Here is a 27,225-nt window from a genome sequence, read left to right as displayed (position 1 = left end):
ATTTAAGATGGTTTCTTAATTGTGAGTTCTGTAAAATCAAAACAAGTTATATACCTTCAACATATAAAGGCACAAGAGTAAACATTTCCAACTGATCTAGGACATAACAGGCAAGACTAGGACAATGCAAACTCAACAACCATCAAGCAAACATCAAGTTTCTGCAGTTTAAGTCCTATATAACCAGTGACTAATAGTCTCCAGATTTTCCAGTTCTGCTCCTCCAGCTGGGCTGAACCGCCAGGGAAAGCTTTCATTCCAGGCCAGCAGCACTCCATGGTAGCCCTTGCATTGTTCTGGTATATCCAAAACATATTCAGCTCTTCATGCAAACCGTGGTCTATCTTCCAGTGGCTTTGCTTGCATCCTCAGGGTCATCATGCCTTGCCTATGTGCTGCATTTCAACAGCAGCTCCTAGGACTATGTGCACTTTATGATCACTCATCGCCTTTTCAATGCCATATTCTTTTTTTTTTTTTTGTTTTTGTTTTTGTTTTTTGTTTTTTTCGAGGTAGGGTCTCACTCTAGTCCAGGCTGATCTGGAATTCACTATGGCATCTCAGCATGTCCTCGAGCTCATAGCAATCCTCCTACCTCTACTTCCCAAGTGCTGGGATTAAAGGCATGCACCACCACGCTCAGCACATGCCATATTCTTCTTTTTTAAAAAAAATTGTATATATATATTTTTTTAATTTTTAAATTTTTATTAACATTTTCCATGATTATAAAAAACATCCCATGGTAATTCCTTCCCTCCCCCCCGACACTTTCCCCTTTGAAATTCCATTCTCCATCATATTACCTCCCCAAAATGCCATATTCTTAATTCAGGGATGAAATAAATTGTAACCTTGAAAAGCAGGTTCCTTCTCCTGTCAACTCTTTTTCAAGAGTTTGCATTTCTCTCATAGTATTTCCTCAGGCATCCTCTCCAATGTTTTAATGTAAAGCAGTTGAACCATCTTCCTTAAGATTGCTAATGTGTTTGACAATAGCAGCTTTAGTAACCTAAAACCAGCTTCAGTGCCAATAATTTTAACTTGCTTTTTTCCAACTTAAAAATGTAAATCTCTAGGTATAGTATCTTTAGCCAAGCACATTAGTCTATTACACATTTAACCTTGATTAAACTCTTTGGGCCTGGGCAGCAGAACACAGCTAGCCATTATGCCAGTAGCCCAGTTGCAGCAAAGTTTTCTGCAGTCTTTCCTTCCCCTTTGAAAGTTCATAAGCCAATCCTCCAAGTTCATTCCTCTCTGCACTTAGCTTTTGCAAACTCTCAGAAGAATAGTCCAGAATACTTGGCTTATTGCTCCAGAAGGCATCTTTAGTTGCAAATATCAAGTCCATGACTGTTCCTCCAAAACACAAGTTCCAAACGACCAAAATCCACATGGTCAGATTTTTCTCATCCCATTCCTGGTACCAATTCTGTATGGTCAGCTTCAGGTCGCTGAGAGGAGGCGCAGTTATGGGAAAAGCGATTTATTTGAAAGTTATAGATCCTGGGGAAGTTCCATAATGGCAGAAGTTGGCCCGCTTTCACAGAAAAAAGCCGTAAGACAAACCAGCACCACAGGCAAGCACACTTTAGGAATTCCAGGCAAAGCTCAGGCACTTTGCTTAACTTTAGACTGGAATTCCAAATCTACCCTCACACATTCAGGCTGAACGCTAGGATCCACCAAGTGATACTACCTCTAGCCAGGTAGCTGGAAATCCAAGAAGCTTTAATAAAACACCTGAATCTTTTGGGGTCATTATTCAAATTGCCATGCTGTATAAAGCCAGATACATGAAGTGGCACATGCATCTGGAGTTCATTTGAAGTAGCAGGAAGTCCTGGTGAGCCTATACTTGCTAACTCTCTCTCAAATAAATTAAAAAAAATTTTTTTAAACAATATTGTCAATATTTTTCAAACCTGTTTTTAACTTTTTATGGCAGGGTATACCAGCTACTATTCCAGAAGTCCAACAAGAGAATGTGATCAATCCTCAAGACCAAACAGGTGATGTTATCTTGATGACACTCTTGTTAGCAAAGTGTTATAGAACCTAGTAGTTGAATTTTTACATTTAGCTATACAAAATCATAAAAGTTTATGGCAGCTGGGCATGGTGGCACACACCTTTAATCCCAGCACTCAGGAGGCAGTGATAAGAGTTCATGGCCACCCTGAAACTACACCATGCATTCCAGGTCAGCCTGGGCTAGAGTGAGACCCAACCTCAAAAAAAAAAAAAAAAAAAAGTTTCAAAGACAAATGTGTGTGTTTGTGTTCTTTCCCCCCAAGGAGTCTCACTCTAGCTCAGGCTCACCTTAAATTCAGTGATCTCCCTATCTTTGCCTCACAAGTGCTGAGATTAAAGGTGCCACATGTGGCCAAATGAGCTTTTTAAAAAGTTGGGTTTTTTTTTTTTTTTTTTTTTTTTGGTTTTTCGAGGTAGGGTCTCACTCTAGCCCAGGCTGACCTGGAATTCACTATGGAGTCTCAGGGTGGCCTTGAACTCACGGCGATCCTCCTACCTCTGCCTCCCGAGTGCTGGGATTAAAGGCATGCGCCACCACGCCCGGCTTTTTTTTTTTTTTTTTAATATTTTCTTGAGAGAGAAAGAAAGAAGCACAGAGCGAGAAGGGAAAAAAAATGGGCATACTAGGGCCTCTAGCCATGGCAGATCAACTCCAGACACATGCGCCACTTTATGCATCTGGCTGTATGTGGGTACAGCATACATTGCAAGTAAATTCCTTTAATTGAGCCATCTCCCCAGCCCCAACAAATGTCTTTTATATATCAGTTATTAAAAATTATAGCCGGGGGCTGGAGGGATGGCTTAGTGGTTAAGGTATTTGCCTACAAAGCCAAAGGACCCAGGTTCGATTCCCCAGGACCCACGTTAGCCAGATGCACAAAGGGGCACACGTGTCTGTAGTTCATCTGCAGTGGCTGGAGGGCCTGGCATGCCCATTCATATTCTTTCTTTCTCTCTCTCCCCCTCATAAATTATAGCCAGGCTTGGTGCCTCACACCTTTAATCCCAGCACTTGAGAGGCAGAGGTAGGAGGATCGCCATGAGTTCAAGGCCGCCCTGAGACTACATAGTGAGTTACAGGTCAGCCTGGGCTAGAGAAAGACCCTACCTCAAAAAACCAAAGTGAGAGAGAGTGTGTGTGTGCGTGCATGCTTGCGTGTGTGTGTGTGTAAGTAAATCCTGGGCTAGAGAGATGGTTCAATGGTTAAGGTGCTTGCCTGCCAAACCTAATGACCCACCTGGGTTTGATTCACCATAAAGCCAAGTGCACAGAGTGGCACATGCATCTAGAGTTCATTTGCTGCTGCTAGAGGCCCTGGTGTGCCATTTTCTGTCTCTCTCTCCCCCCTTGCAAATAAATAAAATAATTTTTAAAATTAAATTGGACTGGAGATATGATTTAGTGGTTAAGCACTTGCCTGTGAAGCCTAAAGAACCCGGTTCGAGGCTCGATTCCCCCGGACCCATGTCAGCCAGATGCACAAGGGCGCACACACATTTGGAGTTCCTTTTCAGTGGCTGGAGGCCCTGGCATGCCCATTCTCTCTCTATATCTGCCTCTTTCTCTCTCTGCCTGTTGCTCTCAAATAAATGAATAAAAATAAACAAAAAATTTAAATTAAAAAATTATAAATCCTAAACCAGGCATGGTGGGGCATGCCTTTAATCCCAGCACTTGGGAGCCAGAGGTAGGAGGATCACCACAAGTTCTATGCCACCCTGAGACTACAGAGTGAATTTCAGGTCAGCCTGGGCTAGTGCGAGACCTTACCTCAAAAAAGAAAAAGAAGGGAAGAAAGAAAGAAAGAGAAAAGAAAAGGAAAAAGTTATAAATTATTCTTTTAATATATCCTGTTTACCCTTTGGGGGGAAATTGCCTTTTTGGGGTTGAGAATGTATGTTAGTAATTAAATCTTGATTTAAATCTTGGTTGTCATAAAAATGAGATAATAGTTTTGTGTTTTTCCTTGGCTTAGCCTTTCATTACTAACTTTAACCTTTGCAGTGAATCTGTTTGCTGATCTACATCAAGATGAAGAGGACGAGCAAGCATTCATTTTAACTCTGGTGGAGATCCCAGCCAGTGCAGCAGGAGGGTTTACTGACGCTACTGTGCAGTCAGTGCCAAGTCCTCTGCTGCCAGCGCCCATATTGGTCAAATCTAGGAATAAAGGAGAAAGAGATGACCTGAGGTAAAAGCTGAGTTAAAATGTTTTTGCTAGGAGGAGACATTTTATGAATCATAGTACTTTTGAGTGATTTTTTAAAAATTTAAACTAATTTCTTTTTTAAAGAAATAATTATTATTGAGCGCTGGAGAGATGGCTCAGGGTTAAAGTACATGTCTGTGAAGCCTAAGAACCCAGGTCCAATTCTCCAAGTCCCCCATAAGCCAGGTGCACATGGTGGCACATGCATCTACTTGGAGTTCATTTACAGTGGCTAAACGCCCTGGCATGCCCATTCTCATTCACTCACTGTCTCCCTCTTTCTGTCTCAAATAAATAAATAAGTAAAAATAAAAAAACTTATTATGAATGCATATTAATATTGTAAACATAACAACAACAATAAAAAAAGAAAAGCCAGGTTGGAGGGATGGCTTAGCAGTTAAGGCGGCGTTTGTCTGCAAAGCCAAAGGACCCAGGTTCGACTACCCAGAACCCACATTAGCTAGATGCACAAGCGGGTGCACGCATCTGGAGTTCATTTGAAGTGGCTGGAGGCCCTGGAGTGCCCATTCTCTCACTCTTTCTCCCTCTTTCTCTGTCAAATAAATAAAATAAAATAAATAAAATATTAAAATAAAAAAGAAAAGCCAAGAATGGTGGTACACACCTGTAATCCCAGCACTTGGGAGGTAGAGGAAAGAATATCATAGATAGTTCAAGACCTGCCTGGGACTATAGTGTGAATTCCCTTTAGCCTGGGCTAGCATGAGACCATACTTCAAAGAAACGAAAAGAAAATAGTGCTCATTAATGGGGTTTATTGTGGTGTTTCCATGTGAGTTAATTGACCTAATCCATTTTGTCTTTTATGGCTGTTTGTTTGATTCAGGTGTTCCCCCAAAGGGCAGAATCTGGCTTTATAACCTGGGCTTCTCTGGAGCTTAGAATTATTTTCCTAAGCCTTCTGAGTGCTGGGATTACAGATATCCACCCACATATCTGTATATATGCTCCCCTTGTGCATCTGGCTTTACATAGGTACTGGGTAATTGAACCTGGATCCTTGGGTTTTGCAGGCAATCACACTCACTGCTAAGCCATCTCTCCAGCCCTTAATATAGCCATTTTAATGATACTTAGTCTAGTAATCCATGAACATCTATTGTGATCCTTATGGGGTTTTTTAATCTTTAATTCTATTTATGTGTTTTTTTCCTATCAGTTTGCATATGTTGAATCAACTTATTTGTTGTGTATGATTTTTATATTCATAAGAATGTTTTATAATTAGCCAGGCATGATGGTGCACACCCGCCTTTTTCTTTCTCTCTCTTTCTCTCCTCCTTTCTTTCTTTCTTTTTTTGTAAGGTATTATTCTAGCCCAGGCTGACCTGGAATTCACTACATAGTCTCAGGCTGGCCTCAAACTCCAAGTGATCCTCCTATCTTAGCCTCCTTGAGTACAGGGGTTGAAAGGCATATACTACTACACCCAGCTCAAGATGTTTCTTTGTTGGAAGGCTTTCATTTTTACTTTACTCTCAGTGTTCACTATTGAGCTACTTTGGTTTTTTATATACTTTCATTTCATTTTTGTAGATTGGATTGTCTAAACATTTGTCATTTCTTCTAGGTTTTCCAATTTATTGGAAGAGTACTAGAATAATATTTTTCTTTTTATTTCTCTATTTGCAAGCTGAGAGTATGGGTGTTCAGGGACTCTAGCCACTGCAAACAAACTCCAGATACATGGGGAATTGAACTCAGGTCATTAAGGATTTATAGACAAGTGCCTTAACCACTCAGCCATTTTCTCCAGCCCTGGAATAATTTTTTTTTTTTCCCCTGAGGTAGGGTCTTACTCTAGTCCATGCTGACCTGAAATTCACTATGTAGTCTCAGTTCAAGGTTGGCCTTGAACTCACTGAAAAGTCAAAGGACCCAGGTTCTACTCTCTAGTACCCACATAAAGCCAGATGCACAATGTGTCTGGTGTTCATTTGCAGTGGCTGGAGGCCATGGCATGCCCATTCTCTCTACCTACCTTCCTCTCTCTCAAAAAAAATAAATAAATAAAAGATTTTTTAAAAATTGAAGGTCTGGGCTGGAGAGATGGTTTAGTGGTTAAGCGCTTGCCTGTGAAGCCTAAGAACCCCGGTTCGAGGCTTGGTTCCCCAGGTCCCACGTTAGCCAGATGCACAAGGGGGTGCACACGTCTGGAGTTCGTTTGCAGAGGCTGGAAGCCCTGGCGCGCCCATCCTGTCTCCGTCTTTCTGTCTTTCTCTCTGTGTCTGGCGCTCTCAAATAAATAAATAAATAAATTTAAAAAAAAATTGAAGGTCTGGAGAGTTGGCTTGATGGTTACGGCGCTTGCCTCTGAAGCCTGAGGAGCCAGGTTCCATCCTCCAGTACCCATATAAGCCAGTTGCACAAGGTGGCACATGCATCTGGAGTTCATTTGCAATGGCTAGAGGCCCTGTTGTACCCATTCTTTCTCTTTCTTCTTTCTCTCCCTCTCTCTCAAATAAAAAAAAAAAATAGTTTTTTTTTTTTTTTTTTTTTTTAAAAAGGCCGGGGCTGAAGAGATGGCTTAGCAGTTAAAGCATTTACCTGAAAAGCCAAAGGACCTCTGTTCAATTCCCCCAAGACCCACATAAGCCAGATGCACAAGAGGGCACATGCATCTGGAGTTCATTTGCAGTACCTAGAGGCCCTGGCACATCCATTCTCTTTCTCCCTCTCTCTGCCTCTTTCTTTCTCTCAATTAAAAATAAATAAATAAAAATAAAAAATGTCACCCACACTTGGGCTGGAGAGATGGATCAGTTGTTACGATGCTGGCCTGAGAAGCCTAATGACCTGGATTTGATTCCCCAGGGCCCACTTTAAGCCAGATGCACAAAGTGGCACTTGCATCTGTACTTAGTTTGTACTGGCTGGAGGGGTGCCCATACATATTCTCTCTCTCTTCCTCTCTCTCTCTACTTGCAAATAAATCAATTATTTATTTATTTATTTTACTCATTTGAGAGGAAGAGAGAATCGGCACACCAGGGCCTCCAGCCACTGCAGATGAATACCAGATGCATGCGCCGTCTTGTGCATCCAGCTTTACATGTGTACTGGGGAATCGAACCTGGTTCGTTAGGCTTTGTGGGAAAGCACCTTAACCACTAAGCCATCTCTTCAGCCCCCCTAAAAATATCATTTTACAAAAGTCACCCACTCTTTATTGAAGCCTACTTCTTTATTTTCATTTTTTTTAATTTTCAGGCAGAGTTGTGCCTTAGCCCAGGCTGGCCTGTAAAATTTAATGTTACAGACAAGGAAACTTTACACCTTACATTATTAATTCAGTATCACAGACTTAGGGGTCTTTAAATATGAGTGCACCTCAAACTTGTTTTTATTGTTCTGGACATTAATTTATTGGTTTGGAGCTCTAGTATTCATTGGAATACTGTATTCAATGCTTTGTTTCTGTGCACCAACATCTGACCAGAAGCAGTGTACAGAAGGAATGGGTTATTTCACCTTATGTTTTGAGGGGATAATAGTACATGGTGGTGGAGGAGGCACAGCAGGCTAACTTGTTACCTTGCAGCAAGTGTAGGAAGTGTTCATGGAAAGTAAGTGGGGCTGGTGTCAGCCCTTCAAGGCTCACCCACATGACCCAGTTCCTCCATCAAGGCTCTGTCTCCTAGAAGTTCCAGTCTTCCCAAGTGATGAAACTTGTCAGCCTGTGGGGGACACTTCACATTCAAACAACAGACATTTATATTTATTGGAATATATCAATGTTTAACTTCATTAAATAACTTCTGATTTATTGTTTTGTATGTATATATAAATAAATTTATATTTTTTTCTTCTGTGTAGTGTGAGTTTACCATCAACTTCACTCGTTCAAGATGTGATGTATTTATCTAATTCTAATTCTGGAGGAGAGGATTCTGAAAATTCCCATGCTAATTTGGATTTTACATCTAGGAAGAGATTTCCTTGCAGGCTTGATGAAAGTGATCTTGTTCCTCCTGCCAAAAAATCCTCACTCATGTCAAGAGTTGGTTATCAGGAATTTGCCTCTGAGGTAAGATTAACTCAAGTAAGAAGACTATATTGTGACAAATGTTTATATTTTTTAATCTGACTCTAAATTTTTATATATATTTATGTTCCTTCCTCTCTCTCTCTCTCTCTCTCTCTCTCTCTCTCTCTCTCTTCCTCCTCTCTCAAATAAATTTTAAAAAAAGAAACATACTTTTAGCTCTGATAGTCGCCGAGAATAAGGCCAGTAGCTTCATATTAGTCCGGGTCTCTGCTCTTCCACCCAACAGCTGCTGTGCTGTTGATGAGCTATTTCATGTGTCTGAATGAAGTTTCTGATTTGAAAAACTAGTGTTGCCATCATCATGATAATATATTAAGCTATCCATTGTTCTTGGGAATAAAACCAAGGACTCTATATGATCTAGCCCATTTCTGTTGTTAGTGTCATTTTATGCTAGTCTCTTTCATTTTTTAGTTTCAGTGAAAAGTTTTTTGTTTTTTTTTTTTCAAGGTAGGGTCTCACTCTAGCCTACGCTGACCTGGAACTCACTATGGAGTCTCAGGATGGCCTCAAATTCACAGTGATCCTCCCACCTCTGTCTCCCAAGTGCTGGGATTAAAGGCGTGAGCCACCATGGCCAACTACAGTGACCAGTTTTTAATTCCTTGAATGTTCTGTGATTTGTGTCCCAAGGCATTTCTTTTGCTGTCCCTTCTTTTATTTTTTCCTTTTCTCTCTTCCCCCCCCCTTTTTTTTTTGCTGTCCCTTCTTTATGAATCATTTCCTTACAAAACATAAATTTATTTCAGTCATTACTACCTCAGGAAAGTCTTATAAGAATCAAATCACAAATTCACTATGTTGTTTCCATATACCCTCTTGTTTGTTTTGTTTCTGATGTTACTTATAATTTATAGTTGCACTATGAAAAGTTTATTTAAATATGATAGTTGACTTAATATATTGTAGACAGTGTCCTGGACGATAATTACAATTCGCATTGACTTGACTAACTTTTTAAAAAATTTATTTAAGAGAGAGGAAGCTGGGCATGGTAGCACACACCTTAAACCCCAGCACTCGGGAGGCAGAGGTAGGAGGATCATTGTGAGTTTGAGGCCACCCTGAGACTACATAGTGAATTCCAGGTCAGCCTGGACCAGAGTGAGATCCTACCTTGAAATAAAAAAAGAGAAGAGAGAGAGGGAGAGAATCAGCATGCCAGGGCCTCTAGCCACTGCAAACAAACTGCAGGCACATGTGCCACCTTGTGTACTTGGCTTTACATGGGTCCTAGGGAATCAAACCAGGGTCCTTTGTTTTTGCAGGCAAGTGCCTTAACCACAAAGCCATCTCTCTAGCCCTAACTTTTTTTTCTGTTGTGTTTGTTTTTCGAAGTAGGGTCTCACTCTAGCTCAGGCTGACCTGGAATTCACTCGGTAGTCTTAGAGTGGCCTCAAACTCATAGTGATTCTCCTACCTTTGCCTCCTGAGGGCTGGGATTAAAGGTGTGCGCCACCACATCCGGTTGTCCTAATTTTTTTTAAAAAAAGATATTTATTTGAGAGGGAAAATGAATGGGCATGCCCATGAACTCCAAACACATGAGCCACCTTACGCATCTAGCTTACGAGGGTACTAGAGAATTGAACTTGAGTCCTTAGGCTTCGCAGCCAAGCACTTTAACCACTGAGCCATTCTCTGTGAAATAACTTTTATGCTCTACCCATTTTTAAATGGATTACTGATCTTTTTCATTTTAGTAGGTATTTATATTTATTTGCTAGAGACAGATAGACAATGGACATGACAGAACAGTCTTTACATGGGTACTGGGGGAATTGATCCTGAGCTGGAATGCTTTATGAGCAAGTACCTTTGACTGCTGAGCCATCTCCCCAGCCTTGATCTTTTGGTGAGGTAGGGTCTCACTTTAGTCCTGGTTGGTCTGGAATTCACTATGGAGGCTCAGGCTGGCCTCTAAACTCTCATAACACTCCTCCTACCTTTGCCCTCCTGAGTGTTTGGAGTAAAGGCATACACCACCACATCTGGCCTAACTTTTCTTTTTCTTTCTTTATATATATATATATATATGAGAGAGCAAGAGTTGGGGGTGGAGGGTGGATATTTGTACACCAGAGCCTCCAACCACTGCAATCAAACTGTAGACACATGTGCCACCTTGTGTGCATGTGTGACCTTGTACACTTGAGTCACCTTGTGTGTCTGGCTTGCGTGGGACCTGGAGTGTCAAACATGAGTTCTTGGGCTTTGCAGGCAAGCACCTTAACTCTCTAAGCCATCTCTCCAGCCCCAAATTTTTCTTTTTCTTTTTCTTTCTTTTTTTTTTTTTTTTGGTTTTTCGAGGTAGGGTCTCACTCTAGCCCAGGCTGCTCTGGAATTCGGTATGGAATCTCAGGGTGGCTTCAAACTCATGGCAATCCTCCTACCTCTGCCTCCTGAGTGCTGGGATTAAAGGCAGATGGTTAGGAATTTTATTTTCACTTATCAGATTTTTAACCTTTCTTTACATTTTTTTTTAAACACAGGTGTCTTCAACAGAAGTAAATGTTTTTGAAGAACCAGGTAAGTGAAACGAATTTAAAGTGATTTTTATTTTTTTTTAATTTTTATTTATTTAATTGTTTTTTTGAGGTAGGGTTTCATTCTAGCCCAGGCTGACCTGGAATTCACTATGTAGTCTCAGGGTGGCCTTGAACTCATGGTGATCCTCCTACCTCTGCCTCTTGAGTGCTGGGATTAAAGGCGTGTGACACCATATCCGGCTTAAGGTGATTATATTTTGCTAAGCACCTCTGATAATTTCTGATACATCTTGAGCTTAAAACAAAGTCTTGCTCATTTTTTCTAATACACCAAGCCAGTAAATCCTTCCATTCTGTACTGCCTTACAATGTCTCTATAAGTAACTTTTAAATTCTTTTTAAACTTTTTTTAATGTATTTGTTTGCAAGGATTGAGAGAGAGAGAATGAATATGGGTGCACGCCAGGGCCTATAGCTGCTGCAAATGAAATCCAGATGCATGTACCACCTTGTGCATCTGGTTTACGTGGTTCCTGGGGAATTGAACCTGGGTCCTTTGGCTTTGCAGACAAGTGCCTTAACCACTAAGCCATATCTTGGCGCCACCTTCCATTGACATAGTCTCTTTGGTATCACAAATATCACATATACCACTTTGCATAATGGCTTTACATGAGTGCTGGGCTCTGCAACCCAGCACCATTAACCACTAAGTCATATCTCCAGCCCTAACCAGTTTTTTGTTGTTGTTGGGGTTTTGTTTTGTTTGTTTTGTGGGTTTTTTTGTTTGTTTGTTTGGTTGGTTTTTCGAGGTAGGGTCTCACTCACTCTGGCCCAGACTGACCTGGAATTCACTATGGAGTCTCAGGGTGGCCTCGAACTCACGGAGATCCTCCTACCTCTGCCTCCCGAGTGTTGGGATTAAAGGTGTGCATCACCACACCTAGCTTCCTAACCAGTTCTTACTAGTTAAAATAATATAGGTTACTCTTTGGTTTTTTGAGGTAGGGTTTCACTCTAGCTCAGGCTGACCTGGAATTCACTATGTAGTCTCGGAGTAGCTTTGAACTCATTGGTGATCCTCCTACCTCTGCCTCCCAAGTGCTGGGATTAAAGGCATGCACCACCATGCCCGGGTTTAGATTACTCTTATTTGACTAGATGTTACACAGAATACTGTGGCTTTTCCTTCAGATACTCTAGTGTATTTAATAGTTCAAAATGTGCTTATAGGGCTGGAGAGATGGCTTAGCGGTTAAGCGCTTGCCTATGAAGCCTAAGGACCCCGGTTCGAGGCTCGGTTCCCCAGGTCCCACGTTAGCCAGATGCACAAGGGGGCGCACGCGTCTGGAGTTCGTTTGCAGTGGCTGGAAGCCCTGGCGCGCCCATTCTCTCTCCCCCTCTATCTGTCTTTCTCTCTCTGTCTGTTGCTCTCAAATAAAAAAAAAAAAAATGTGCTTATAAACATTTTTCCTTATCTCTTTAAGGGGATCCTCAGAAGGATCAAGTCATTTTCCCTGTCTCAGGAAGCACAACCCCAAAATCCCAAAAAGAGAAAATTGAATCAACTTTACCAAATATAGAAGCTGAACCTCTTGATGAAGAAAAAGATCCTTGTTCAGAAAAGAATATGACTCGGGAAGAGACAACTGCATCTGGTAAAGAAGAAAGAGCTCATCCTGCTTCTCATTCAGAACAAATGGATGGCAGAGCGTCATCTTCAGAACCTCCTCCTCTATCCAGGTATCTCCGAATAAGTATAACCTGTCTGGCTTAGTGGATGTTCACTGTCTTCCTAAATGCATACAAATGAGGTGCATCCTGAAATAACATGCTCTGAACTCATCAGTAAGGCAAAGGGAAGATAAGCAAGCAAGGGAAATGAAGTAGCATTCCAGGTATATATTATCTTCCATGTGACAAGAGCTCAACTCCACTGGAATTTTTGTTTGGTTTTGTTTTTGGTTTTTCAAGGTAAGGTCTTGCTCTAGCCCAGGCTGATCTGGAATTCACTATGTAGTCTCAAGCTGGCCTTAACTCAGCAATCCTATCTCTGCCTCCCAAGTGCTGGGATTAATGGCATGTGCCACCACATTTGCTTTTCTCTGAAATTTTGACTGTGCAGATTGTACATGGTCATTCTTGTGATTGTTACATTTCCTTTATTTTTTTCTTATTATTTTTATTTATTTATTTGTGAGTGACAGGACAGAGAGAGAAAGAGGCAGATAGATGGAGAATGGGTATGCACCAGGGCCTCCAGATGCCTGTGCCCCCTTTGCATCTGGCTTACGTGGGTCCTGGGGAATCAAACCTTGAACCAGGTTCCTTAGGCTTCACAGGCAAGCACTTAACCACTAAGCCATCTCTCCAGCCCTTATTTGTTTTTTGTTTTTTTTTTTTTTTTCGAAATTTTTATTTATTTATTTGAGAGCGACAGACACAGAGAGAAAGACAGATAGAGGGAGAGAGAGAGAATGGGCGCGCCAGGGCTTCCAGCCTCTGCAAACGAACTCCAGACGCGTGCGCCCCCTTGTCCATCTGGCTAACGTGGGACCTGGGGAACCGAGCCTCGAACCGGGGTCCTTAGGCTTCACAGGCAAGCGCTTAACCGCTAAGCCATCTCTCCAGCCCCCTTATTTGTTTTTTTAACTGTTACTTTTCTGCTCATAGAACATGTGTCATTCCCTCATAGAAGTTAGTATGGCTTTCTCTTAAGAGTATTTCTGGAGCTGAGGTCCATACCAGCTGCTCCCACATCATTTTTCCCATATCCTAGAAGTCTTGGCTTATTAGCAGCATTGAAAACTTCAGCATTGTGAGTTGAGAGGCAGTAACCTTCAGTAAGGGAAAGGACATGTGTATCTTGAAAAGGCTTATGTAATCTGTTGTTTAGCCTATCCAGAAAGTAGAGCTGTATCTTTTCTGATCTTAGTGGTATGGTGAAACTAGAATGAAGCTAGAAAATATTATCAGAGTTTGGATTAGAGTAAGTTGAGAAGCAATGGTCCAGAAGAGAAGCTTATTTTTCCTTTTTGTAAAAGGTCATACAGTACATATTTGGGCTTTCTGGGCTGCATACTTTCTGTTGGAACTATGCAATTCTGTAGTTGTACTGGCAAATTGAACCCAGATTGTTAGGCTTGCAGGCAAGTGCCTTAATCACTGAGTCGTCTGTCCAGCACCTCAATTAAAAAAATAAATGCCAGGCGTGGTGGCGTACGCCTGTAATCCCAGCACTTGGGAGGCAGAGATAGGAGGATCGCCATGAGTTCGAGGCCACCCTGAGACTACATAGTGAATTCCAGTTCAGCCTGGGCTACAGTGAGACCCTACCTCAAAAAAAAAAATAAAATAAAATTATAGAATCCAGGAACGGAGGCACATGCCTTTAATCCCAGCACTTGAGAGGCACATGTAGGAGGATCATCATGAGTTCAAGGCCACCTTGAGACTACACAGTGAAATCCAGGTAACCCTGGGCTAGAGTGAGACCCTATTTCAACAACAACAACAGCAACAAAATTATATATAAGCTAGGTGTGGTGGCGCATACCTTTAATCCCAGCCCTTGGGAGGCAGGGATAGGAGGATGGCTGTGAGTTCAAGGCCACCCTGAGACTGCATAGTGAATTCAGGATCAACCTGGGCTAGAGCGAGAACCTGCCTTGAAAAACCACAAGGTGGCATCTGGAGTTCATTTGCAGTGGCTGGAAGCCCTGGTGCGTCCATTCTCCCCCCCCCCCTTCTCTCCTTTGCTGTCAAATAAGTGAATAAAAATAAAAACAAATTTAAAAAATTCAAAACAGAGGCTGGAGAGATGGCTTAGCAGTTAAAGGCACTTGCTTACAAAGCCTGATGACCTGGGTTCAAATCCTCGGTACCCACATAAAGCCAGATGCACTAAGTGGCACATGTATTAGCAGCGGCAAGATGCCTTGGCATCCCCTCACCTCTCTCTCTCTGCTTGCAAATAAATAAATAAAAATATTTCAGAAGTTCAAAAGAGAGCTTGGTAGCACATGCCTTTAATCACAGCACTTGGGATGCAGAGGTAGAAGGACTACAGAGTGAGTTTGAGGTCAGTCTGGCTAGAGTGAGACCCTGTAAAACAAAAGAAAACAAGTGGATACAGGATGGAAGAGGACACTTGATATTCTCCTCTGGCCTCTGCACATGTGTCAGGCACTGCATCTGTACATATGTGCATATCCACATTATACCTATTGTATACATGTACACACACAAAATCAAAATAGGACGTGTTTTCTTGAGTCTCTTTAATTTCTATTTCTAGGCCTGGCAGAAGACCACTAGGATTTTTATCTCTAATATGTCCAAAGAATAGTTTGGACTCAGATGAAGCTACTCATGTCCGTAGTAAGAAGCGCTTGAAACCACTCATTCCTGTATCAAGAAGAAATTTGAAAAAATTGAATTTGCATAATGAAAGCCCGAAAAAAAGTCAAGAATCTTCTGATTCACTTCCATCAACAAGTGTTGCTACTGATATTCAGTCTAAGAATACTGGCAGCTCAACTCAGGTATGTGGTAGCTACTGATTTTATTGTGTATGTTAGTTGAATATCATATATAGGAGGGTAAATCAGGCTCAACTGGGGAAAAATGATTTTATTTTCAATTGAATATCAGAACTGATTTTAATATAACTTTACCTCCTCCCCATGTCAAGCCCTCCATCCTAGATGATGATAACCTGTTGGATTAGAAAGATACAGCTAGAGGCTGGGCATGGTGGCGCACGCCTTTAATCCCAGCACTCAGGAGGCAGAGGTAGGAGGATCGCTGTGAGTTTGAGGCCACCCTGAGACTACAGAGTGAATCCCAGGTCAGCCTGAGCCAGAGTGAGACCCTACCTCGAAAAACCAAAAAAAAAAAAGAAAGATACAGCTAGAGAAATGGCTCAGCTGTTAATGGTGATTGCTTACAAAGCCTGATGGCCCTAGTTTAATTCCCCAGTATGCACATAAAGCCAGATTCATAAAGTGGTACTTGCATATGAACTTTAGTGTTCTTAAACTCTCCCTTTCTTCTCTCTCAAATAAATCAAATATTTTTCAAATTTTTATTTTTATTTTATTTTATTGACAATTTCCATAATTGTAAACAATATCCCATGGTAATTTCCTCCCTCCCCCCACCACTTCCCCCTTTGAAACTTCACTCTCCATCATATCTCCTCCTCCTCTCAGTCTTTCTCTTATCTTGATGTCATGCTCTGTTCTTCGTATTATGATCTTGTGTAGGTAATGTCAGACACTGTGAGGTCATGGATATCCAGGCCATTTTGTGTCTGGAGGAGCACGTTGTAAGGAGTCCGACCCTTCCTTTGGCTCTTACACTCTTTCTGCTACCTTTTCCGCAATGGATCCTGAGCCTTAGCAAGTTGTGATAGAGATATTGTAATGCTGAGCTCTCCTCTGTCACTTCTCAGCACCATGGCGCCTTCTGAGTCATCCCAAGGTCACCACTATCAAAAAAAGAGAAGCTTCTCTAACCAAAAGTGAAAATAGCATTAATATATGGATATGAACATTAAGAGAAGTGCTTACTGGGCAGTTTGATGAGCATAGTATATACATTTAGCCAGACAGCAGCAGACATTACACCCCTAGGGCTCATGACCTCTGTTGTAGATTTTCAGTATCAGGGATGTATTCCCCCCCATGGAGTTGGCCTCCAGCCCAATTAGAGAGCAGTTGGTTTCCCCCATAACAGACATGCCACTTTTGTACCTGTTGGCTCATTTGGCCTGGCTGGCCTAATTTAAGGCTTCCAGTGTCCACTGTTGAGTATCTTCACTGGTGATTTCTCTCACTCCCATTGAAGTGCATTTAGCATAGCTTTTTCCAGCTTTCTGTCAGCTGGTAAATATATTTTTTTTTAAAAGAAAGAAAGTTGGGCTGGAGAGATGGCTTAGCGGTTAAGCGCTTGCTTTCGAAGCCCAAGGACCCCGGTTCGAGGCTCGATTCCCCAGGATCTATGTTAGCCAGATGCACAAGGGGCGCACGCATCTGGAGTTCGTTTGCAGTGGCTGGAAGCCCTGGCGCGCCCATTCTCTCTCTCTCTCTCTCTCTGCCTCTTTCTCTCTCTGTCACTCTCAAATAAATAAATAAAAAAAATGAACAAAAACTTTAAGAAAAAAAAGAAAGAAAATTACAGCTAGTTTAGCATAAAACCACAAAGCCATAAATGAATTATTGCTACTTCTTTACAATATTTTTATTTATGTATGCAAGCAGAGAGAAAAGAGATGGATAGTGAGAGAATAGGCATGCCAGGACCTTTAGCCACTACAAATGAACTCCAGATTCATGTGCCATTTTGCATATCTAGCTTTTTACATGGATACTGGGTTATCAAACCTGGGTTGTTAGGTTTTGTAGGCAAGCATTTTAACCATTGAGCCCTTTGTCCTTAGTTGCTATTTTTAAAAAATTATTTAATGCCATGTGTGGTGGTGCACGCCTTTAATCCCAGCACTTGGGAAGCAGAGGTAGGAGGATCACTATGAATTCAAGGGCAGCCTGAGACTATATAGTGAATTCCAGGTCAGCCTCAGCTGACCTTACCTCGGAAAGAGAGAGAAAGCATGTGTGTGCACATGGGTGCACCAGGGCCTTGTGCCACTGCAAACAAACCCTAGATGCATACAACCTGTCCCTTTGGCTTTATATGGATACCAGGGAATCAAACCAGGCCAGCAGGCTATGCAAGCAAGTAGCTTTAACCACTGAACAATCTCTGTAGCCTCAACTGCTTTTTTTTTTTTTTTTTTTTTTTTAAATCCAATGACTCTTCCAGCTTTTGGAAGCCAAGTGAAGTACTGCTTGCATTTTATTTGTCCTAGGAGAATTCAAGGAGCCATAAAAGTAGGATTTGTGGGCTGTAGAGATGGCTTAGCGGTTAAGATGCATTTCTGCGAAGCCTAAGGGCCCTGGTTCAATTCTCCAGGTCCCACATAAGCCAGATGCACATGGTGGCACATGAATCTGGAGTTCATTTGCAGTGGCTAGAGGCCCAGGTGCACCCATTCTCAAACTCTCTCCCTCTCTCTGTTTCTAATAAATAAATAAATTTTAAGATCTTTCTAAAAAGGTAGAATTTGTTAACATTTCACTTCTGTGCATCTTGAAGCTGTCTAAATATTACTAAGATGGAAAAATCAGTGACTTTTTATGTATGACTTGATTATTGTTCCCCTGCAGTGCTGGGAATTGACCTTTGAGCTTAGTGCATGCTGGGCAAGCATTTCTACCATCATTGCCAAATTATTTTATAGGATGATTATTATAGTTACCAATTAATTGCATATATAGCCAGTATCGAATTGTAACACTTGAAATAAAATAAGTTCTATTTTTACTTATTTGAGAAAGAGGCAAGTAGAGAGAGTGGGCATGCCAGAGCTTCTAGCCACTGTAAACAAACTCCAGACATGCACCACCTTAGGCATGTAGTTTATGTGCGTGCTGGGGAATGGAACCTGGATCCTTAGGCTTTGCAGGCAAGCAAGCACCTTAACTGCTGAGCCATTTCTCCAGCCCTACAATTTTTTTTTGCAAAACAAGTACAAGTTTTAAAAATATTATACTTATTTATTTACAAGCCTAGAGATAGAATGAAGAGAAAGAGAGAATGGGCACTCCAGGGCCTCCGGCCACTCACTACAAACAAACTCCAGATGAATGCGCCCCTGTGCATTTGGCTTAGGGGTACCTTGGTTATTAACCTTTGCATGCAAGCACCACCATAACTGCTGAGCCATCTCTCCAGCCCTAGATGAATACATTTTAAGCAATCAATTTTGGAGGTTTTATTCTTTGTGGTTATTGGTTTTGGTGTAGAGTATGACTCATGCTGTTTCATTATCTTGAAGAAGTAGTTAGTTTCTCCGTGTTTCAAAATCAAAATCCACTACTGAAGAACTCACCTTTTTTTTTTTTTTTTTGAGGTAGCATCTCGTTCTAGCTCAGACTGACCTGGAATTCACTATGTCGTCTCAGTGTGGCCCCAAACTCTTGGAGATCCTCCTACCTCTGCCTCCCGAGTGCTGGGGTTAAAGGCATGTGCCACCACGCCCGGCTTAAGAACTACTTTTGAAAAGTTTCCCTTTCCCACGGGTATTTGGTTTTAGCAGTTTCTGGTTTACTTTTCTAGAGATTGTGTGTGTGTGTGTGTGTGTGTGTGTGTGTGTGTGTGTGTGTGTGTGAGAGAGAGAGAGAGAGAGAGGGGGAGAGGGAGGGAGGGAGGGAGGGAGGGAGGGAGGGAGGAGGAGTGTGAGATAGGGTCTCATTCTGTAGCTCAGGATGTCTTGAACTCACAGTATAGACCATACTAGCCTTGAGTTCTCAGCAGTATGCTTGCCTAAGTCTCCTGACTGCCAAGACCATAGGCATGAGCCACTGGGCCTGGTTTACAAGATAGTTTATGTTGCACACATATAAACCTGTTTCTCTTTTTTTCAGACAGGAAATTCACTGTGATCCTCCTACCTCAGCCTCAAGAGTCGTGGGATTAAAAGTGGGTGGTAACACACCTACACATTTGACTTAGTATTTTGTCCTTTAAAAGTGTGCCAAACTTGGATGTGTGCTGTTTGGTATTATGGCTCTTTTCTGTTGTTGTTAGTTCTTAGTTTTTTGAAGTAGGGTCTTGCTCTAGCCCAGGCTGACCTCAAACTCACAGCGATCCTCCTGTCTTTGTCTCCAGGGTCCTAGGATTAAAGGTGTGCACCGCTGTGCCCAGCATTTCTTTCTGTGCTGGGAATTGAGCCCAGGGCCTCATGCATGCTAGGCGATCACTGTACTACTCATAAACATCCCTAAGCTTCACTCTCAATATATAAATGTTATATTGCATTTTTGTGTTTTTTTATTATCTTAGATTTCTTCTGAGCAGCCCTTATTAAATGGAAACCATAAAAATGAGCGGAAACGGACATCTCAAGAAGAGCCAACCACCATCTCTGAGTCTTTCTTTGGGGACATCTTCATTAAAGTGGATGAAAATGAATAAAGCTGTCTTTAGGCTTTAAATCCTTTTTTTTTTTTTTTTTTTTTTTGTAATAACTCTGGGATTTCTAGAGTCAGTTACATTAACAATGCAGTATTCATAAAAAATGAAAATCACTGCCCATTGTTCTCGAGGTCAAGTTTGAATGTGTACTGAGCTTGGTTTGAAGCTTTTATAATCAGTGGCAAGCATTGCTGAAGTTCCTTCCATCCTGATTGAGTCAGCAGTTTGGAAATGCCAAGCGATGAAGACCACTTCCTGAGATGGAGCTGGCAACTCTGTTTACTTTTGCCTCTTCCCGCGCTGAGCACACATGGACACGTGGAGCTGCTGCCGATAGATGTCTGTATAAATCATAGTGCCCACATATTTGGAGCTTCATTGTATTTAACATTTAGTGAACTTCTTTTGTAAAGGTGGATTTTTTGTTGTTTTTCTTTTTGAGGGATGATGAAGGCCTTTTAGTTGCCTCTAAGTATATTAAAGCAAATTGTGAAACTCCATTTTGGTATGGTAAAGTTAAAACTTTTTCTATTATCAGCTATTTGACTGAAAAATATGTATTTTTCTAATTCATGATGATGTAACATTAGTCATAATTGAGGAGCTAGTATTTAAACTTGCTATTTATAAAGATGGCACATAATAGAGATTATTTATTTTTAAATTTTTTTATTTAAAATATATCCATTTTTAATTATTTTCATCCCTCAGATGTGGGTAAAGAAAGCACTAACAAATTTATTAACATAATTAATAAGTTTGTTAGATTTCTTCTTTTCATCTTTAATTTTAAAGATGTTTAACATAAATGTTTGGGTAGTATATATGTCTTGAGTACTTTTTCTCATACTTTAGCATATTGAATTTGTACTGTGAATTTTTTTCTTCTATAATCTCAGGATTTTTAATTGGAAGAAAAAAATTCAACTTCTCCTATGAGACAAATTGCTGTATGAAATTGAATCTCCCTTATATACATGCACATACATTCCTTTTAAAATATTAGTGATAGATTTTCCTCCCCATTAAATTCTGTTCAAGGAACATGGAGGCTTTTTGACACAGGACATAATTTTGATGTTAAAACAGAAAAATGAGGCTTTGTAAAGTCTGATTATCATTATGAACTTAAGTCTTTTAATTTTAAGATTTGATTATTTATATAAAATGTCTCTTATTTCCCTTCGCAGATCTTTTCTGATTCAACAGAAGCTACTTAAACAGCATGTTCATTCCAGTTTCATTAGAAAAACCTCATAGGCTTAGGAGTTGGCATTTTTTTCTCCCAAATATTTTGGGATTATAGGCCAAGTTGCAGCTGTTCAACCCTGCTGGTTCATGTGAAAGCAGCCAGTTGGGGCTTGAATGAGGGAGTGTGGCTGGTTGTGCTTTTAATTTGATCCCTACATTGAACTATATGTGTTACTTTTTCTTTTTGAGAAAGGGTTTCATGTATCCCAAGCTGTCCTTGTACTCTATGTAGTTGACGATGACCTTGAACTTTGATCCTCCTGTCTCTCTCTTCTGAATGCTGAGATCTTAGGTATGTCCCACAACAGCCAGTCTATGCAGTGCTGGCTGTCAAACCCATGGCTCTTGCATGCTAAGCAAGCTTTGTACCAACTGCATCCCCAGCCCTGGACCAGTTGCTTTCCTACTTGAAGGTGCTGATGTCTATATGTATGAGTTATTTGTCACTGAAAATGTGCCTAAAATTTAAAGAGCTGTGTTGAATTATGAAATAATCAGTATTTCACCTGAAAACATATTTTTTAAGTCCAGGTAATTTTGATTTTCTAAAAAGACGATGGCCAATTTAAGTTCTTAAGCAAAAGAGGATTGCTTCAGCAGGTGTTACAATGACATTAATTCATCGAAACTTGCTGTTAGAGCATTTTTCATTCATTGGCTTACAGTGAAACTTATGGGCTTTGGGGAGATTTTAAGGGGGGGTCATGAAGGGGTCTGCAAATTAGATGGAAATTTACATGAAATACATTTCATGTTATTGCTGTACAAATCATGTTGGTAAAACACATTGCTATTTTAATGCTGTTTTTGTAAATTTAAAAGATATGTCTTGAAATGATTTTTTTTTCCTTAATGTTAGTTGGGGTATAAGATTGCCATGACCTAGCTATTATTTATCCCTGTATAATATTTATTTTTTTAAACCTCTGTCTCTTCTCAATAATAAGCCAATTTTATGGAACTTGTCGTTTGCTGTATAAAGAATAGAGGGACATTCATTATGTAAACAGAATCAAGTCAGCTAATAGACGTCTTACTATTACATTCTTAAGACAATGCTGAAAAACGAAACTTAATCAGTGTACTTAACAAGTGGAAAGGTCTATGTTGTCTGATTTATGTAAAGACATTCTTTTGTAAATCTTAAAGGAGCTGTGATGGAAGATCATAATCTTTTCCTCCTGAACACTTCCATCTTAGCAAGTGGCTAATATGATGGTTTTAAAAGTTTAGTAGTTGATAAAGGATTTAGGCACAGATACAAATATATCTACCACTTACTACCATATTATTTTAAATACAAGTGACCATGTATACTATCTTGCTTGAAGTTTTTGACTAAAGAAGCAATATTTGTCATTTGTAAATTTTCTTGTTCTAAAGAAAGCAATTATGTTCTATAGATAAATTTATGTAAATAAAAGTTATTTTATACCATTTCTGTTTTTGTTGTTTCAAATAACTAAAGACATTTGTGTTAACTCATTACTGTTTTCAGTCATGATCTATATGATTTCATTTCCATCAAAATATAGTAGTAACAGTAACAACCCCTCAGTGAATAATACCATGAGCCTAATGAGGAGGGCCTCCAGGGGAAGGGGAACAGAGGCAAGGGGATAAAGTGTAACCTGTTACTATATATATCTATGGCTAAAGAAATGGCTTAAGGATTAAGGCACTTCCCTGTGAAGCCTAAGGACCCATGTTTGACTCTCCAGATCCCAAGTCAGCCAGATGCACAAAGGTGAGGCAAGTGCAAGGCCGTGCATGCATACCAGGTGGCACAAGCATTTGGAGTTCCGTTGCAGTGGCTGAGGTCCTGGTGCACCGATTCTTTCTCTTCCTTTCTCTAAAAATAAATTTTAAAAAATAAAGCAATATATAAAAAACAAATTAGGGCTTGAGAGAGGCTTAGTGGTTAAGGCACTTACTTAGGCACTTACCTGCAAAGCCTAAGGACACAGGTTCAATTCCCCAGTACCCACATAAGCCAGATGTACAAGTTGGTACATGTGTCCGGAGTTGGTTTGCAGTGGCTGGAGGCCCTGGTGTGCCCTTTCTCTCTCTGCTTCCCCTTACCCCACCCCCCAAAAAAATTATTAAAAATACTTTGTAATTTTATAACCGAGTGGTATTTAAGTCATGCCCATACCCAGCTGAAAATGTTTTAAAGTTCATTATTTTTAGGCAGAGAGGCATTGGTAGGAGGATTACCATGAGGTCAAGGCCAGCAGGAATCCAGTTCTATGTCAGACTGGGCTAGAGTGAGACTACCTCAGGGGAAAAAAAAAAAAAAATAGACACACGTATGAATGAATGTATGTATGTATATTCACTATTTGAGAGAAAAAATGGACATGTCACAACCTTTTGCCACTGCCAAAGAACTCAAGGTGCATGTGCCACTTTGTGCATCTGGCTTTATACATGGTATTGCAATCAGCTTCACATTGCTGGCACAGAGAACCCAACCAAAAGCAGCTCATGGAAGGAAAGGGTTTATTTTAGTTTACAGAATTGAGAAATTCCATGATGGCAGGAGAAAACAATGGCATGAGCAGAGGGTGGACATCACCTCCTGGCCCACATCAGTGGATAATGTATAAGGTTCAGGAGGGACCAAGACCATGGAGACCACTCTGAGGCAAAGATGGAAGTTTTTTATTCTGGGGGGACAAACAGCTGCCAGGACTGACTGAAGAACGGAGCAGTCAACTTTGAGATCACAGATAGTGCACTATAAAGAGCTTTTCAGTTGGAGCAAAGTGAGGAAGGGAAGGAACTCCTTTGTTTACATTACATTACTCCTTTACATTAGCCATAGGGTATGAGTCCAGAAGTGACCAGGTGGGAGATAGGAAGCAGGAAACCTAGACCTGGGGCACTGTTAAGCAAGGAAGGGATAATGTCTGGGCAGTTCCTTCAGGAATGTGGAGGACCCACTTCCTTATCTCTGTCTCCCTCCTGCTGTAATTCCATTCTTTCCTGACCTAACATTCCAGCCTTTTGTTAATGATAAGAGACAAAGGTTAATTTTTTTTCATGCTGACCATAAGGGCGATGAGTTCTCTTTCTTTTTGGGGGGAGTGGGGGGCTGGATAATGTGGTTGATGGGTGTCTCTTCAGGGCAGGTGACGAGGAGGCAGTTTCATGGTGGCTAGAGGTGGCAGAGTGGTGTTATCAATAGCACCAGTGTAGCATGTTGTTATGACTTGGTCCTGAGTGAAGGAGAGACTTAGCTTGTATCATCCCTGTATTGAGCTGGCTTCAGGGCAGTCATTGGCAGAGACCTGTTATAGAGAAGGTGAGAGAGATGGACTCTCTGCAACCTGTGAAAAGACAGAAGGGAGAATAAAGGAGCTTGTTACTCTTGTCAACAACTATGACATCAAAACGCCAGGTGTAAAGGGAGGATGAGCATTCAGAGGTGAGAGAGAGAGGGCTTGGGGCAAGAGGAGGCAGAGGGGCATTCTGGGATTAGGGAAAGACTAGGAGCACAAGAGAGTTTAAGTTTGAGAGTACCCATTGGGGTGGCAGTGTGCTTATCCCTGGATGAGATAGGTAAGGGCTCAGGAAGGAGGGGGTCCAAAGAATAGCTCTGATTCCAGCAAAGGCAAGTGGGAGGAGCTGGGCTTAGAGCAGGTGAAGTTAATCAGGGACAGGTAGAGGCAGAAGACGAGTTAATGTTAAGAGTAATATTGTGAGTCAGCATCAGACAGGGGAACCTATTAGTCTTAACTCATTGTTTTTATTGTAGTTATATTTTTCTTACCGGGTGATTAAGACCATGTAGGCTGCCAGAATTAAATGTATACTTTGGAGGTCAATAATGGCACTATAGGAGAGACTTTCAGGGACCTGTGAGGAGTTCTGACTCTCAGCATTGTCATCTGCTAGGATAAGTAAGTCAAGGCCATACTGACCAGGTGGCCCTCCCTCTTTTGGGAAGCCTGAAGGACTGCTTTTCCTCCAGTGTGACTCCTGTTGCAGATACACTGACTTGGAACTCATTTCTGGGTCTCCACATCCTCTCCTATCAAGAAGACAGGTAACGGGCTGGAGAGATGGCTTAGCGGTTAAGCGCTTGCCTGTGAAGCCTAAGGACCCCGGTTGGACCCCGGTTCGAGGCTCGGTTCCCCAGGTCCCACGTTAGCCAGATGCACAAGGGGGCGCACGCGTCTGGAGTTCGTTTGCAGAGGCTGGAAGCCCTGGCGCGCCCATTCTCTCTCTCTCCCTCTATCTGTCTTTCTCTCTGTGTCTGTCGCTCTTAAATAAATAAATAAATAATTAAAACAAAAAAAAAAAGACAGGTAACTTACCGGAGGCAAGAAGTTCAAGTGTCCCATCATCTTCTGTGGCCTTTTGACCAGGGATCAGGAACCAAAATCTTGGTTTTCCTTTAAACTCCAATGTTTCCAATTGATTTTGGCTTCTATGTATGGTTATTACTCACTCAGAGAGACTACATATCTGATTAGCAAAACAGATTAGTTTAAAAAGGTGTAGAACAAGGCTGGAGAGATGGCTTAGTGCTTAAGCGCTTGCCTGTGACGCCTAAGGACCCCAGTTCCAGGCTTGATTCCCCAGGACCCACATTAGCCAGATGCACAAGGGTGCACATGCGTCTGGAGTTCATTTGCAGTGGCTGGAGGCCATGGCATGCCCATTCTCTCTATATATCTGTCTCTTTCTATCTGTCACTCTCAAATAAAATAAACAAAATAAATTTTTAAAAAGGTGTAGAACATATCTGGTTCGCAAAGCAGATCTGGTTAGAGAATGACACAATAGTTTAAAATCATTCTGATTAATATTTAAGTTTAGTTGTTAGGTGACAGTGTAAGATATCTGGGACATAGAAAGCATACACATTTTATTTTTAAAGTATCTCTCAGTCATAAGTATAGGCAAAACATTTTTGTAGCCCTGAAAACAATATTTTATCAATTATTTTATCAGTAACTTTAAGACGATTTAATCTAGAAATTGTATGCTAGGAAGAAGACAAAACAGTAAAAAAAACTTTGGCTAGTCTGTATGCCAATGCAAATACCAGTTACCCCCCAAACTGGAAGTAGAACAGCAATTTAAAAGATTATTTTTTTAGGGGAGGAAACATGTCTTAAGTATCAATATTTTTATAAGCAATAAACTTAAGATGTCAGAAATGAGAGAATTAAGTGAAACCTTGACTGAGACTGATTATATGTAGCTTAAGAATAAAATAAAAGGATGTGAGGGCGATCTGGCTGCGACATCTGTCACCCCATTGATCGCCAGGGTTGATTCGGCTGATCTGGCTGGCTAGGCGGGTGTCCCCTTCCTCCCTCACCGCTCCATGTGCGTCCCTCCCGAAGCTGCGCGCTCGGTCGAAGAGGACGACCTTCCCCGAATAGAGGAGGACCGGTCTTCGGTCAAGGGTATACGAGTAGCTGCGCTCCCCTGCTAGAACCTCCAAACAAGCTCTCAAGAATAAAATAAAACTTGGTTATTGTTGAGTTAAGCAAGCCGATTTTAACATCCATTAGAAACAATATGACAAACACAAAGCAATTTTTTTAATTTTTTTTTATTTTTATTTATTTGAGAGTGACAGAGAGAGAAAGTGAGAGAGAGAGAGAGCAAAAGAGAATGGGCGCTCCAGGGCTTCCAGCCACTGCAAACAAACTCCAGAGGCGTATGCCCCCTTGTGCATCTGGCTAATGTGGGTCCTGGGGAATCAAGCCTCGAACCGGGTTCCTTAGGCTTCACAGGCGAGCGCTTAACCACTAAGCCATCTCTCCAGCCCAACAAAGCAATTTCTTAAGTAAGTGCCTTTTACCATTGAACAATGTTAAGGCTTAACTAAAGAAATATTTATGACTGTTACATGAAGCTTTGACAAACTATATTAACATTGTATACAATGAATCTTTTTAAGACATGGGGAGCTTTTTCAGTTTTTCTAAGAACAAAATCACATTAAGTCACTTTTTTTAAAGCAAATATTATTTATTTATTTTTCTCAATTTTTATTAACATTTTCCATGATTATAAAAAGCATCCCATGATAAGCCCTCCCTCACCCCCCCCAACTTTCCTCTTTGAAATCCATTCTCCATTATATCCCGTCCCTATACAT

The 27,225-nt window shown here is 41.0% G+C and overlaps 1 protein-coding gene across 3 annotated transcripts in view; it reads left to right on the top strand.

Moving 5' to 3' along the window:
- The window catches only part of Bdp1 (B double prime 1, subunit of RNA polymerase III transcription initiation factor IIIB), a 119,416-nt gene extending 96,876 nt beyond the window's left edge, over positions 1-22,540 (top strand). For all 3 annotated transcript variants that reach the window (XM_045133486.1, XM_045133487.1, XM_045133485.1), the window contains 7 exons: positions 1,952-2,015; positions 4,046-4,232; positions 8,091-8,301; positions 10,815-10,851; positions 12,299-12,554; positions 15,109-15,355; positions 19,719-22,540. In XM_045133486.1, coding sequence (XP_044989421.1) covers positions 1,952-2,015; positions 4,046-4,232; positions 8,091-8,301; positions 10,815-10,851; positions 12,299-12,554; positions 15,109-15,355; positions 19,719-19,850 — 1,134 coding nt within the window. In that variant the 3' untranslated portion in view covers positions 19,851-22,540. The remainder of the gene's footprint in view (positions 1-1,951; positions 2,016-4,045; positions 4,233-8,090; positions 8,302-10,814; positions 10,852-12,298; positions 12,555-15,108; positions 15,356-19,718) is intronic.
- Positions 22,541-27,225: the final 4,685 nt, after the last annotated feature.

Source organism: Jaculus jaculus, chromosome 14 (assembly GCF_020740685.1).
Source record: "Jaculus jaculus isolate mJacJac1 chromosome 14, mJacJac1.mat.Y.cur, whole genome shotgun sequence".
NCBI lineage: Eukaryota > Metazoa > Chordata > Mammalia > Rodentia > Dipodidae > Jaculus > Jaculus jaculus.
The sequence above is the reverse complement of the archived record's forward strand: the minus strand, read 5'-3'. Positions and strand labels throughout refer to the sequence as shown.